A 12,749-nucleotide genomic window follows, 5' to 3' on the forward strand; every position below is an offset into this window, starting at 1 on the left:
CCCGAAAACTTAGTTCATTAAACGAGCTGAGATGTAATGAAAATTGCATTTGCCGGGATCTGGGAACCGGGATCCGGGTGTATTCAACGTCACATAGTTGCCTGGAAGGCAACTGGTGATGTGTGCTGTTGAATTAATGAGCTCCAGCGACAACTTTAGCGCTGTCTGCCACTGACGAAAGAGTAATTTGTCTGTCAACTCTAGAACAAGGTAAACAGAATATAAAGGGCTCACGGAAATCCCTAAGTAAAGAAAAAGGGTGGATTTTCATCGAGTTTAATTACTGCTTTTAAATAGATGTAGAATATAGAAAGTCACGTTCTTAATCTATAAATCACAATAATGATATGCTAAACTGTACGGAAGTTTTGGAAAGTATCGAAGGAAGGGTGAATAGTGTAGCATGTTTACGAATCAATCTTTTCGAGGAAATATCTAAATTTAGGTAAGCCTTTCCATTATTTTAACTTTTGCCATGGTTTATCCTGGAAGATAAACACTGAAATTCAAATTTATTATGCGTATAGTAAAAATACATTTTAATGAAATAATCAAATATACGCTCTCAACGCTCCCCTTACAAAAAATGACTCCCTCCGACTCGAGAAGAAAACAATATCCTTAATCATCCCAACCCCTTCAGAATGGTGTATTATATGCCAGAAAGTAATTGTCCAACTTCTTATCACTGTTGTAGGCAACTTGAGGCCCTTCTTTTTATAATTCCCGATATACTCGAAATTCCAAGTAAAGCACCGAGGCTGTATCCACAAAAAACTTTCACAAGGCTCAGGGATCGTCTGCGATCCTTAACGGGTCGCTTACGATACGAAGGGTGGCGCTCCCGAAGTGCCTGAGCAAGTAATTCTGACCCCTTAGCTGGCATAATACCTGCGTCCTAGGCAGCAGCCTCAGGAAAGTTTCTCGGTGAAGAGCGAACTGCGAATGACCGGTACACGCCGGTACACTGGGAGTCCCCGAAGCCATCGATAGGATGATGTGAGCCTAGTTCTGCCAAGGTCGTAATTGTGGTATGTACCAGGAGTTAGCTCCTTCGAAACTCTGGCCAGGTAGTGTGAATTGAGCCGGTGTTAGTAGACCGCGTTGCCCCAAACGAGTGTTAATCCGTCCGTGAGTTCCGGAATCAGCTAAGCGTAGGTCAAGCCTCATGGAACTGTGTTAGGGGTTTTGTCCCTAAGGGTATACCCGTTCCTGACTATGCCGGCCCGCTCCTTTGTACATGATGCGCTACTGAAAACCTAAATGGCGTATAAAGAAAATATAAATAAGGAGGTAGTAGAAATGGAGAAAGAGTTGGCTGCGTTTATACACAGCACGAAAGTGCGACGCCCGCCCCAGCGCCCAGCGAAGGACGCAGCAAGAACTGAAATACACGACGAGACAACGGGATGCGCAAATAGAGAAGAGGGCTCGCCAAGTCAAGCCGCACCTGCGATGGAAACCGTAATCCAGACAGTAGCATGGAATGCTGTTGCCGTGGGAAAAGGCATAGTGGAAACAACTGACACCAGATACGTTCGAATATAAACCGGCTAAGAACGCTGTCGGCTATTCTTGCGAAAGCCGAAAAGGAAAGGCTTATCAAGAAATGTGCGACAGATCTAAAGCGCATGCAGCCTGCGACGTAACTCCAAAAAAACGTCAACAATGGGGGTGAAAAACGGGCTGATTGAGAAGCTCCTGGACAAAGTTTCGTATCACAGAATGGCATGGAGTATAAGCGCTAAAAGGGTCGTGAGCAGCCTGTTGCAAAATGAACTGGGGAAAAAGCGGAAAGATGAACGGGCATCTGAAAAGACTTCACTCGGGTGCTCTCCAGGGCTCAAAAGAAGAAGGCCAAGAGGGACAAGAGGCAGCAGCACGCCGCGGCATCAGAAAACCCTTTGCCTAAAATTAAACCAGTCGAAGGATCGAGCACAGAAAGATAAGGCGAGGAGGCGGAGGAGGACTAGATCGCCAGCGCTGCTTATTAATCCGACGGAAGTAAGGCCTTCATGGAAGTCCTCAGCAAAGTACGTTATAGGATCAAGCCTGAAGATAGCGAAGCGGAAGCTTCTTCCATTCGGAAAACAAAAGGGGGTGGAGTCCTCGTCGAATTACTCACAGACAACAGAAAAAGATACCTTCTGTGAAGCAGTCAAGAAGTACTGGGAGAGAAAGCTTTGGTTTCTAACCCGGGACGGAGGTGCTCTTTGGAAATCCTAAACATTGATTGTCTCACAGAAAATAACGAGGCAGAAAAGAAAAAAAAGACAAACTTTATTCTTTAAATGCGGAATAGTGAGTTCTTATTCCTCATATACCGGTATTTCAAAGATCGGTTATCCTCTACTTCAGTTTTTGACAACAACTCACTGAAGAAGAAGACAACTAGTCCTCGAAGTCAGAATTGATTGGGTAATATGTATTATTCAAATCCGTGCCGCCCCAACCAAATGTTACAGATGTTTGTCTGTCTTCAAGCTGCGGGGACCTGCAAGGAGGGTAACATGCCACAAATGCGGCCATGCAGGCCATAAATTCGCTTTATGCAACGATAAGGAGAGCTGCATTCTATACAGGAATCGTAGCACGTCTGATCAGAGCATTGCACACACTGTGGGCTCGGGGCGGTGTCCATTCTTCAGAGCAGAACTGAAAAGAGTTAGGCCGCGGTCAACATGATCCACATCCTACACATAAACATGTACTGGAGTGCAACCCCTTACGAGCTGCTAGTGCAGACCAAAGCTGATCTAGGGCTAATCATCGAACAGTGCTGAAACAAGAACCCAGCTTCACCCTGGCGCCCTGACATGTCCAGTACCGCTGCCATCTGGTTTCGGGACGGCACCCACTTTAGGGTTCTTGCCCAAGGCCGAGGAGACGGCTTTATCTGGATTCGGTGTTTCGAGGTAACGTTTTTTCAGTGTCTATCTAACGCCGAGAGACGAGAGAGCGAGAGATGCCTCACCCATACTCCAGAGGGAAACGAATTCTCAAAATGACGGCAAGAATAGGAGTTGTAGTTTTAAATACCGGATCCACCCCAACGTTCCGATGCCAGGCGGCATGGGAAGCATTGCCGACATAACCTTTCCGTCGGAATCACTCGTGCCGTTGGTCTCGTGGTCTGGTGGACGGGTGGTGAGTGCTGGAGGAGTTCTAAGCGGCCATAAATACATTGCCTTCAAAGTGGTTGACACAATTTTTCTGTGTACGCCACTCCGGTGCTCTTTCTGCACGTAGAACGTCTCGAGGGTGAACACCGGAAGATTTAACAGGTGGTGCCCCGCTGGAAGGCGCTTTGGGGGGGGGGGGGGGGGGGGGTGGCACTTCAGCTGACACTATCGTAAATTCAGTTATGAACCTTATAACGACGACCTGCGAAGTTTCCATGCCCAAGACGGCATCGATACGTAGCTGGCAATGCTTCTATGTATTGGTGGACGGCGGAAATTGCAGAGCTATGGAAGGAGTGCCACAAACCCCACCGCTTAGCACAACGTCTAAACACCCGGGAGGAGGCATGTATCATAATGACAGAGTACAAATCAGTCAAAAGGAGACTCCGCAGCACAATAAACAAGAGCGAAGCTCGATGCTGGCAGTATCTAGTCGACGAGGTGAATTTGGACCCGTAGGGACTCGGTTACAAACTGGTAACCCGAAAAATCAAGGCGCAGCGGAAACCCTGAGCATACTGACTCTACTGCAGGGCACTATTCGCTGCGCACCCCACACAGGATGATGACGGCAGCAGGGAGAGCGCTGAAGACTGCTCCCTGATCTCTATAAAAAGGTTGGAAGACGCAGACCTTTCAATAAACAAAATTAAGAAGGCACCAGGGTCCAATGATATCCTAGCAGTGGTATACAGACGTTTGCCTGAAAAAAGCGTTTTCCCTTCTCGTTGTAAGGTAGCGAGGCTTGCGCTGATCAGCAAAGGGAAAAACGGCTCTAAGTTACCGTCTCCCTCCTGACCACCTGACACTGGCGGGGAAGTGCTGCAAAAGGTCACCAGAAGTAGACTCGCACAAGCGATTCATACTCCCGGGACTTGTACCCACGGAAGTTGGGCTTTAGAGCAGGAATATTTAAAGTTGATTCTGTCATGCAAGTCATGAATACCGTTCATTGGAGGCACACAGCCGCCGAGCTCAATGGATTGTGCTCCTCCTAGCACTTGACGTCAGAAATGCCTTTAATGTCGTAAAATTAAAAGAAATTCTAGGCGCACTTGACAATACTTTCCACATGTCGGACTATCTCTTGCGGATATTGAGGGATTATCTGAAGTACCTCTCCCTGCTCTATGAGACGTTAGAAGGTTAGAAGAGGATGGAGGTCACGTCCGTGGTAACGCAGGGATCCACCCTAGGGTTGGAACTTTGGAACGAATCCTATGATATGCCAGAAGAGTCCCGCCCGGTCGGTTATGCAGATGATATCGCGGCGCTTCTTACTGGACCCACTGTCAAACAGGCGGAAAGCAGACTTGGCATATTGATGCGAGGGGTAAGCGAATGGATGACTGCTCATGGTTTCAACCCTGCACTCGAAAAAAACAAGGAGCGAAATTCGTGATCACGTGATGGTGGTAAGAGACGAAAATTGGCTGGATACCGGTGTATGGGTTGTGGGGTCGAAAATTGGCCAAAACTGGGGGTAAATTGAATAATATTTTGAAAAACTTTGAACGCCGATATTGAGAATTCGACGAAAATGAGCAAAATTCGTGATCACCTGATAAAAGGGGGTAGAATTGGTTGGATACTGATATATCGGTAGTAGGGACGAAAATTGGTCAAAACTGGGGAAAAATGGAAAAATCATTTGAAAAAAGTTGTCATCCTGACTATAAAAATTTCCGACCCTGTGTACCATATTGATCGCCGAGTTGACGATGATAATCGAGTCAAAACCAACGGACTGACTCTTAACTCAAAGATAAGTTTTTTCGAATAAATTAAAGCCGCAACGCACAAGGCTGCAGCTGGAGTTTCAGTCGTAAGTCGGCTAATGGCAAATATGGGGGGGTCCTACTTCCAGCAGGTGACGTCTCCGGATAAGTTCAATGCAGTCTGTTCCACTCTAAGGCGCAGAGGTGTGGGCTGACCCTCTTGCGAAGGAGGTATATCGTAAGCGTCTTGAACAAGTACAGACACGGATATCTTTGCGAGTGGCATTTGGTTACCGCACTGTAGAAGTGGCAACTCGCTTGGCAAAATCTGACTAGAAGCAGATGGACTGCGCGGCTGAAACGGAAGCGTGGAGAGAGTGATTATTTTCTTACCCAGCTCCTAAGTAGGCATGGAGGTTTTCAGTCTTATTTGAAGGCACGATCCCCTGATTGTGTGTTATACAATGGAGTTGTGGACAGCTGCCATCACAACTTTTTTTCTTGTGGAAGGTGGGATGGGATTTGTCAACAACTCTATTTAAACATAGGCGATCTCTTTTCAGACAACATTGTCGAGGAGATGCTGAGGAGGCTGACAGGTGGAGATTACGTTCAGCTTCCTCTCGTTACAAAAAAGATAGAGCTTGACCGGTGCAGGGTCCGGATGCCTTCATTGAACTAACAGTTCGCTTCCTTCTCTCCCCTCCCGTCGCTGAAAGGAATCCCCCCCCCCCCTCAGAGGCTAGCCCGAAGTAATATGACAAACGGTTCCTGGCTAGGTCTCCGACGATGGGAAGGTTGGTTTAGTTGGTAGTCTGACGGCGTGCCATTACGAGAGTCCAGCAATCTGTGCATAAATACATTCAACTAATACTACCTAAACAATACTCTTCAAAAAAAGGACCCTATCCTCCCGGAAAAAAGTCAATATCCTAAATCATTCCAAGCCCTTCAGAATAGCGCGTCATATGCCAAAAACTAACAAAATTTGATCCAGATATGTTTGAGGTCGTACCTTGTACAATTTATTTCTGATTTTTATGTGAACATAGTAAAGATTTTCGGAAATCTTTTATTCGCCGCCCTCTAAAACTTTTTATCCTTCCCATTAATTGCGAGGGTTTTCACATAAAACTTTTAGCAACGTTCTCGGTGTCGTTTCAGTAGCGAGAATATTTTAACCATATCTCCATCAAGGGGCCTTACTGGTTTAACATATATTGGAGGCAATTTCTGCTGCCGTCAACTTCAGGTCCTTCTTTTTGTAATTCCCGATATAATCGAAGTTCCAAGTAAAACGCAGAGACTATATCCACGAAAAGCTTTCACACTCCAAATGAGCTCTGATGTGTCCCCTGACCCACCATCCCCAAGGTTTTTCTAGACATATCCTGAAACCATCAATATTCCATTTAAGTTCAGCGTAAATCCCCGCTTTACCTGTTTCGCCAAGATAAAAACGAATTCATTCCCTTGTAAACGCTTCATTGATATTTTACGCCTCCTGAATTAGTAATTTTAGCGTTAGTCAGGAGAAAAAAAAACCCGCCGAAATCTTACAAATAAAAACGAAAATGATAATGAAAAGAAGCAAAAAAATATCCTGAGCTTGTTTCCTGATATTTTCGCCAGTCGTTCATTCTCTCATTTTCGGCATTTTCATTGTTCGATTGAATGTGATTTTCCTCATTTTCTCACATTTCACTTTCAATTTTGTATGTTTTCTTTCAGGCCGCAAAAAATCGTGTGGCACGGATCACTGCCTAATGGTGAGCGAGCGATGGACACATACTGTGACGCGTGGCAGGAGTCCTCCCCGGACAAAGTAGGTCTGGCCAGCAGTCTCCTGGGCAATAAATTATTGGATCAGGAACGTTATTCGTGTGATAATCGATTTGTTGTCCTATGTATTGAAGCCCTGTCACAGGATCGACGAAGGAAACGAGATTTACGACAAAGGTAATTTGTTATAACGAGGGTTGCACTGTGGAAACTTGATGAAGATACGACGAGTATAACGAAGATATAATGGACGCTTATCGAAAGCATACGCTACCAGCCAAAAGTACTTTTCTAGTGATATATACATATTATAATACGGTGCACATAGAGCCTTTATCAGGAAAGTTTTTATCTCGCCAAAGGGAAAATAAGCGTTCAAAAACTCGGGAAGCACCGTCGATTTTCAATAATTCATTCTTGTTTGACCTAATTTACAAATTTCAGTTAAGAATCCTGATTTCCACTTGCTTTAATAAACGCCTTTAAGATAAAATAAACTGCCCCCAGATACTTTTTTATTTTTTTCAATTTTTAGCTCAAATATGTGTACTGGTAACTAAGGCTTCTGGAACGAACATTGCCGGAATTTTTTTACTCCGTCGCCTTTAATTTCTCATCTCAGAATAAATACTAAACACATTTATGGCCAAAATTGTCTTCTTCGCATATTTGATTAATTATTATAAACCTCAATATCGTATACGCGTATCGTATACAACTCTGAAACAGGAAGAACGAGGCTTCAGCAATGCAATGTTTTGAAATTTTCCCATCTTAGTATCCTGGCCTCACGACGTCTCTGTTTGTATCCAGGAAACTGCCGACTGCGACGCTGACATTCTTTGATGTTTTAGAATGCACTTCTTGCTCTTCCTCTTCAGCTTTTGTTCCGTTCAAAAGCAGGGTGAACTCGTCTTAATCGGTGCCGCCATTTTGCTCCATTATAGGACTGATCTGAACGAAGTCGCGGGGCTCAAATCACCATCTATCGCATCAACCAATCGTTGTTTCGGTCGGCCTTAGACTGCGCAATTTAAAAATGCCAAAGTGGGATCTGACAACACCTTTCTCGAACATTTGAAGGGTAAACACGGTCTTGGCAACCACGACGGTAATGCTGGGAGGATTGTGGGTTCCTACTTCCACCGCCTGGACATTGGTGGCACATTGTTCTAGCGCAGAGGCTGCCATAAGGTCAGATGGGTTTCAACTCACTGATGCCATACACGCAAACAGACCAACCATTTCGCGATCAGCAGTAGATTTAGGGTTGTCTCCGAAGAGAGAGACGCTGACATTGGCTATGACCCTCAAGTTCAACAACCACTTGTATAACCCAGCTGTCGCTGGACTCTGGTAGAGCTATCTTACTGATCGAACAGCAAATCTACTCAGTAACCTACCTGAAAATGTCGATGAGCACGGGGCTGCCATCAAAATATGGCCGCGTTCCGAAAGGACTCCATAAGATCTGGCTGACTATGGAACCGTAGAAGCAGATCGATGAACGGAAGGAACGGAATGCTCTATCAACCGCTGCGGGCGATGGCGGATCGTCAAGATCCTAAATAAAGGGACTCGTTTTGAGTGTGACAATTGGAGGGGTATCTGCAAAGATAATAGTTAAAATAATCCTGGAACATATCAAAGAACATCTCGAAAGATTGATCGTCAGAGAGCAAACTGCTTCCCGCTCCGGAACAGTGCGCGAAATTTATACCTTCGCTGCACCTGCTCTTCATCGATTTCGAGAAAGCTTTTGATGGTGTATATCTGGAGTGTCCTATGTAGGAGGAGCTAATAGTTATTATCAGAGCGACACATGATGGTGCAAAATGTCACATGTTGCACCGAGGTAAAATCGCAGAGGATTTTGAGGTCCACTCCAAAACTTCAGACACTTTTGGTACGTAGCAGCAGTACTATCCCGAAATGGGCCAGCATAGAGAGCGAGTGAATCTCCCATGCTACTTCGCTCTGAGTACTTGCATTGCTTGCACTGTACAAATCTATATGTAACCATAGGCTTTATTTGTACATAATAGAAGAGATCAATAAAGAACTATTTTCTAGACGAGGTTCTCCTCTTATCTGGTCTAAAAGTAGCCACAGCTTACAGAGTAAATCGCGGATAAGACTGGGGACAACCCGTACAAGTATATAAACTAGAGAAGCTTGGAAAACCCTTGAATGTACTTCTGCACTTTGGGAAAATGTTCCCAAAGTACATAACACTTAACACAATGATCTCACCGGGTCAGGGACCTTTGCCAAATGGCTCTCGATTTGGAAAGAGAAGCAAGTAGAGTTAGACTGAATATAAACACCGACAAAACCAAGGTTCTCAGTCTGACGCGTCATCGCACTATCCCTATCTGCATTAATGAGCAGATAATCGAAGGCATCGATCAATTTGTATATCTACGAAACGTGGTTTCTGCCGACGGTGGCACCGAACTGCTTGTTGCCAGACGCATGAACAGCGCTAAATCCGCCTTCTATACCCTGACTAAAATCTGAAAATTCACTTTTCTCAACACCAAGAACAAGTTGAGGCTGTTCTGTGCTAATGTTCTTTCTGTATTACTATATGGGAGTAACATATGGAAAGTGAACTCCACTGTTACCCAAAAGGTCAAAAAGCTCTAAAGAAGAATATAAGATCGGCTAGACGATCATCATGGAGACGCTTTACAAAGAGACCAACTCTCCGGAGACAGCCTCAAAGCTAAAGCGGATCCTTGTCAAAGAACGTAGCCAGCAGTTGGGTTATCTACGTTTACAGAGGTACACAGTCAGTGTAGAGGGAATGGATTCCTTGGGTCTACGCTTTCGAAATATATACCGCGCTTGCATAGCACACGCTTACATTCCAAATAGTTGACCTGATGTGGAGGTAATATTTATTCCCAAACCAGGGAAACCCACCTACGCAGACGCAAAAAGACTTCGATCGCTCAATGTAACTTCCTTTCTGCTAAAAGGACTGAAAAGACCAGTAGATCGGTTCATAAGGGTTCCTAGGTGGCCACTTCACTGTAAGCAACATGCCTATTAGAAAGACAAATCCACGAAAACAAGACTTCATAAGCCTGAGAAGGCAATGTTCGATAAAGAGTACGCCTTATGCGCATTAATGGGCATCGAAGGTATCATCAATTACACCTCATTCGCGGCGTGTATTAACGCGGCAAGACAACATGAAATCGATCTGCTCTTAATCAGTTGGATCCTTCACATGGTCGGGAAGAAGTCAATTGAGGCAGGATGTCTCAGGGACTTTCCTGGGAAGCGTTCTTTCTCCTCTGCAATAGCTCCTAGTTATGGAAACCTTGCTATGGCTCCTGGAGAACACAAATGCAACACTGCATGTAATCCACAGTTGGTGACTCGATTAAGTACTCATGGTGAACGCTAGGAAGACCGGACTAGTTATGTTCACAAGGAACGTCAGGTGGGGCAGCTACACGCTACCTACCTTAGCAGGGCCGGAAATCCAGCTAGGACAAATAGTCAAATATTTAGAAGTACATCTCGATTCCATGTTAACGTGCGAGCACCATATTCAGAAACAATACCAAAAATCCTGCAGATGGCTCTGATACTGCAGGACCTCATGTTAGTATATGCATGCATCGTCTGGTGGCCGATATTGAACTTTGCTAGAAGTAGGCTCCATTGCCTGACTACTACGCCGACCGCGGCACTCGAAGCTATTCTAAATTTACCCCCAATCCATATGGAGTGGAAACGAAAAGCAGCTAACGATATACGCTACGCCCGTGAAAAGCGGCCAATCATACGGTCATGCGCCCATCTGGAAATTCCTTAGTTTCAGGTGGCTCTGATGCTGCCAATCATTTGGTTTCCAGATTCGTCTTCAAGACATACTCCATCGTAATCATCAAAAAAGAAAAGTAGCCAATAAATGGCCACGAATCTTTTAGGATTACAGACTTGATAATCTTCACCGACGAGTCAGTCATGGAAAGCAGATGGGGCGCAGGGGTGTTCTGGGGAAATGCGATTATGGAGTTGGGCCGACCTCTCGGAAAAAAGGCGACCCTGTTCCAGGTGGAGATGTATGTCATTTTATTGGCAGGAGAAGAAAGTTTTCGGCAAAAATGGAGGGTTCGAATCATTCAAATCTATTCCATAAATCGGGCAGCATTATCAGCACTAAACAGCAACGACATATCAAGCTCAGTTGTCAACAGGTCCTGCTGAAACTTGGCCGACTGAACAAAACATTCCTGATGTGGGTGCCAGGGCACTCAAACAGCAGAGACAAAAGACTGCTCTTCATTTTATATGCAGCTGCCCAGCCTCCTCAGACCTCAGATGAAGACACCTTGATAAGGTTTTCTTCAACGAAGTGTCTACCCGAAAACTCCAAGCTTTCATGAATACATGTTTGCGTCATATCATCGGAGTGCGATGGCCTGATATTATCTCAAACGAACAATTTGTTCGGCACACAGGCCTGCCCCTCGTACGCACTGTGGCTGGAAGACTGAATTGGATAAGTGACACTTTAAGGAGGGGTGACCATTGAGTTGCCGGTTTCGCCATGCACCAATCTCCCAAGATGGAAAACGAACGGGTTGCCCCAAGGACACTTGGCACAGGACAGAATGCGAGCGTCTCGGGTTGTGCAGAAGAGTACTCCAGGTAACTGCGAACGATGCCGCGTAGGCTTGGATGACGCGCTATACCCCGCTAAAGAGTGAATGACAACCACATAAAAAGGATATGCTTGCGACCTAAAGTCAAATGAACAGAAGGAACTTTTAAATGACTGAAACTACTCAGGGTGAACCCATTCAGCACTACCAAAGAAAAGCCTTGAAACTATTTTAGACTCCCTGCTAAAGACGGTACCACCAAGAGCATGGGAACGAGCAAAAGTGGTCTTTATTTTGAAAGTGGGTAAAAAAGATTTTCCTCCAATTCCTTGCCATTTTGCGGCCCCTACGGGACAATCTCGCTACTGGCGTAGTCCAGCACCAGGAAAAGTGCCTACCGTTCCAGCCGCCTCGTAACCTTACATCCATCCTCCCCTTGGCCATCACGTTGCTAGGGGCCGTACTTGAAAACGGGCTCGGTGCATCACAAGAGTAATTATCATTCGTCCGATGTCTGCCGGAGCTGATCTACTACTTCCGGGGATCTTCTTCAACTCGTCTCGTGGCAACTGATTATTATTATTATTATTATTGTGCACCGTCCATGCGTCCACGGACGCCGAAAAGGCTTTTAGGGCTCCCTGTGGGAATGGCTCCTACAGCCCGCGAGTGACCCTACCCACTTTAATCCCTATCTAAGGTAAATGATATATCTCCGTTAATATTGAGAATTTCGCAAAAAGGAGCTTAATTTGTGATCACTACTACTGGTAGAGGGTCTGAGCTTCAAAATGGTATATAGGTTGTGGGGTCTAGGTGCCAGGAAAATTTCTGATTTTTGGAGGAATCTGGGGAAAAACTTTAACTTTGTAAAAAACACCATGGTAAAGAGTAAAGAATAGAATTGCAGTCTTTCATAATAGGATAACTTCATTTCCTAAAAGGCAGAGCGTAATTAATGATTAACTCCAATTTAGGCACCTTTACATTAGCGACTACATCACCGTCACTCAATGTATGCATGGAGGTACTTCCCTGAAAGGGGCAGGCAAAATTCCTCCACGAATAGATTTACTCGGAGCCGGCAAGAGGCCAGATCAACCGACTATTTTGGATGTTAGTACTTACTCAGGGCAAGTACTAACGAAGTAGTTTCCTCAAACATTTTTCATTTTTCATTTTAAAATCATTTATTTTAAAATGGGTGGAGTTACCCTCCAGATAAAGTTGCCTCATGAGTGGATTGGGGTGATTCTCCGTTCTTTCGACGAATCTTTCTAACAGGTTGAGAGCGAACTCTCGAAGAGGTTTAACTTTTGCTCGCCTGTACACTTCGGCGTTGCGGTCGCACTTCTTGGTTTTCCAATTGTACGACAAGCCGACGCAGTGTCTCAAAATTTTGCGCTCGAAGGACTCGCACTTCTTCATAGCTTTGGTTG

The 12,749-nt window shown here is 45.1% G+C and overlaps 1 protein-coding gene across 19 annotated transcripts in view; it reads left to right on the forward strand.

Annotated features, from left to right (window-relative positions):
* Positions 1–12,749, forward strand: part of LOC119650384 (collagen alpha-1(XVIII) chain) — a 768,837-nt gene that overhangs the window by 745,691 nt on the left and 10,397 nt on the right. For all 19 annotated transcript variants that reach the window (XM_038053124.1, XM_038053126.1, XM_038053129.1 and 16 more), the window contains one exon: positions 6,635–6,862. In XM_038053124.1, the coding sequence (XP_037909052.1) occupies positions 6,635–6,862 (228 nt within the window). The remainder of the gene's footprint in view (positions 1–6,634; positions 6,863–12,749) is intronic.

This window comes from Hermetia illucens, chromosome 2 (genome assembly GCF_905115235.1).
Source record: "Hermetia illucens chromosome 2, iHerIll2.2.curated.20191125, whole genome shotgun sequence".
NCBI classification, from domain to species: Eukaryota; Metazoa; Arthropoda; class Insecta; order Diptera; family Stratiomyidae; genus Hermetia; species Hermetia illucens.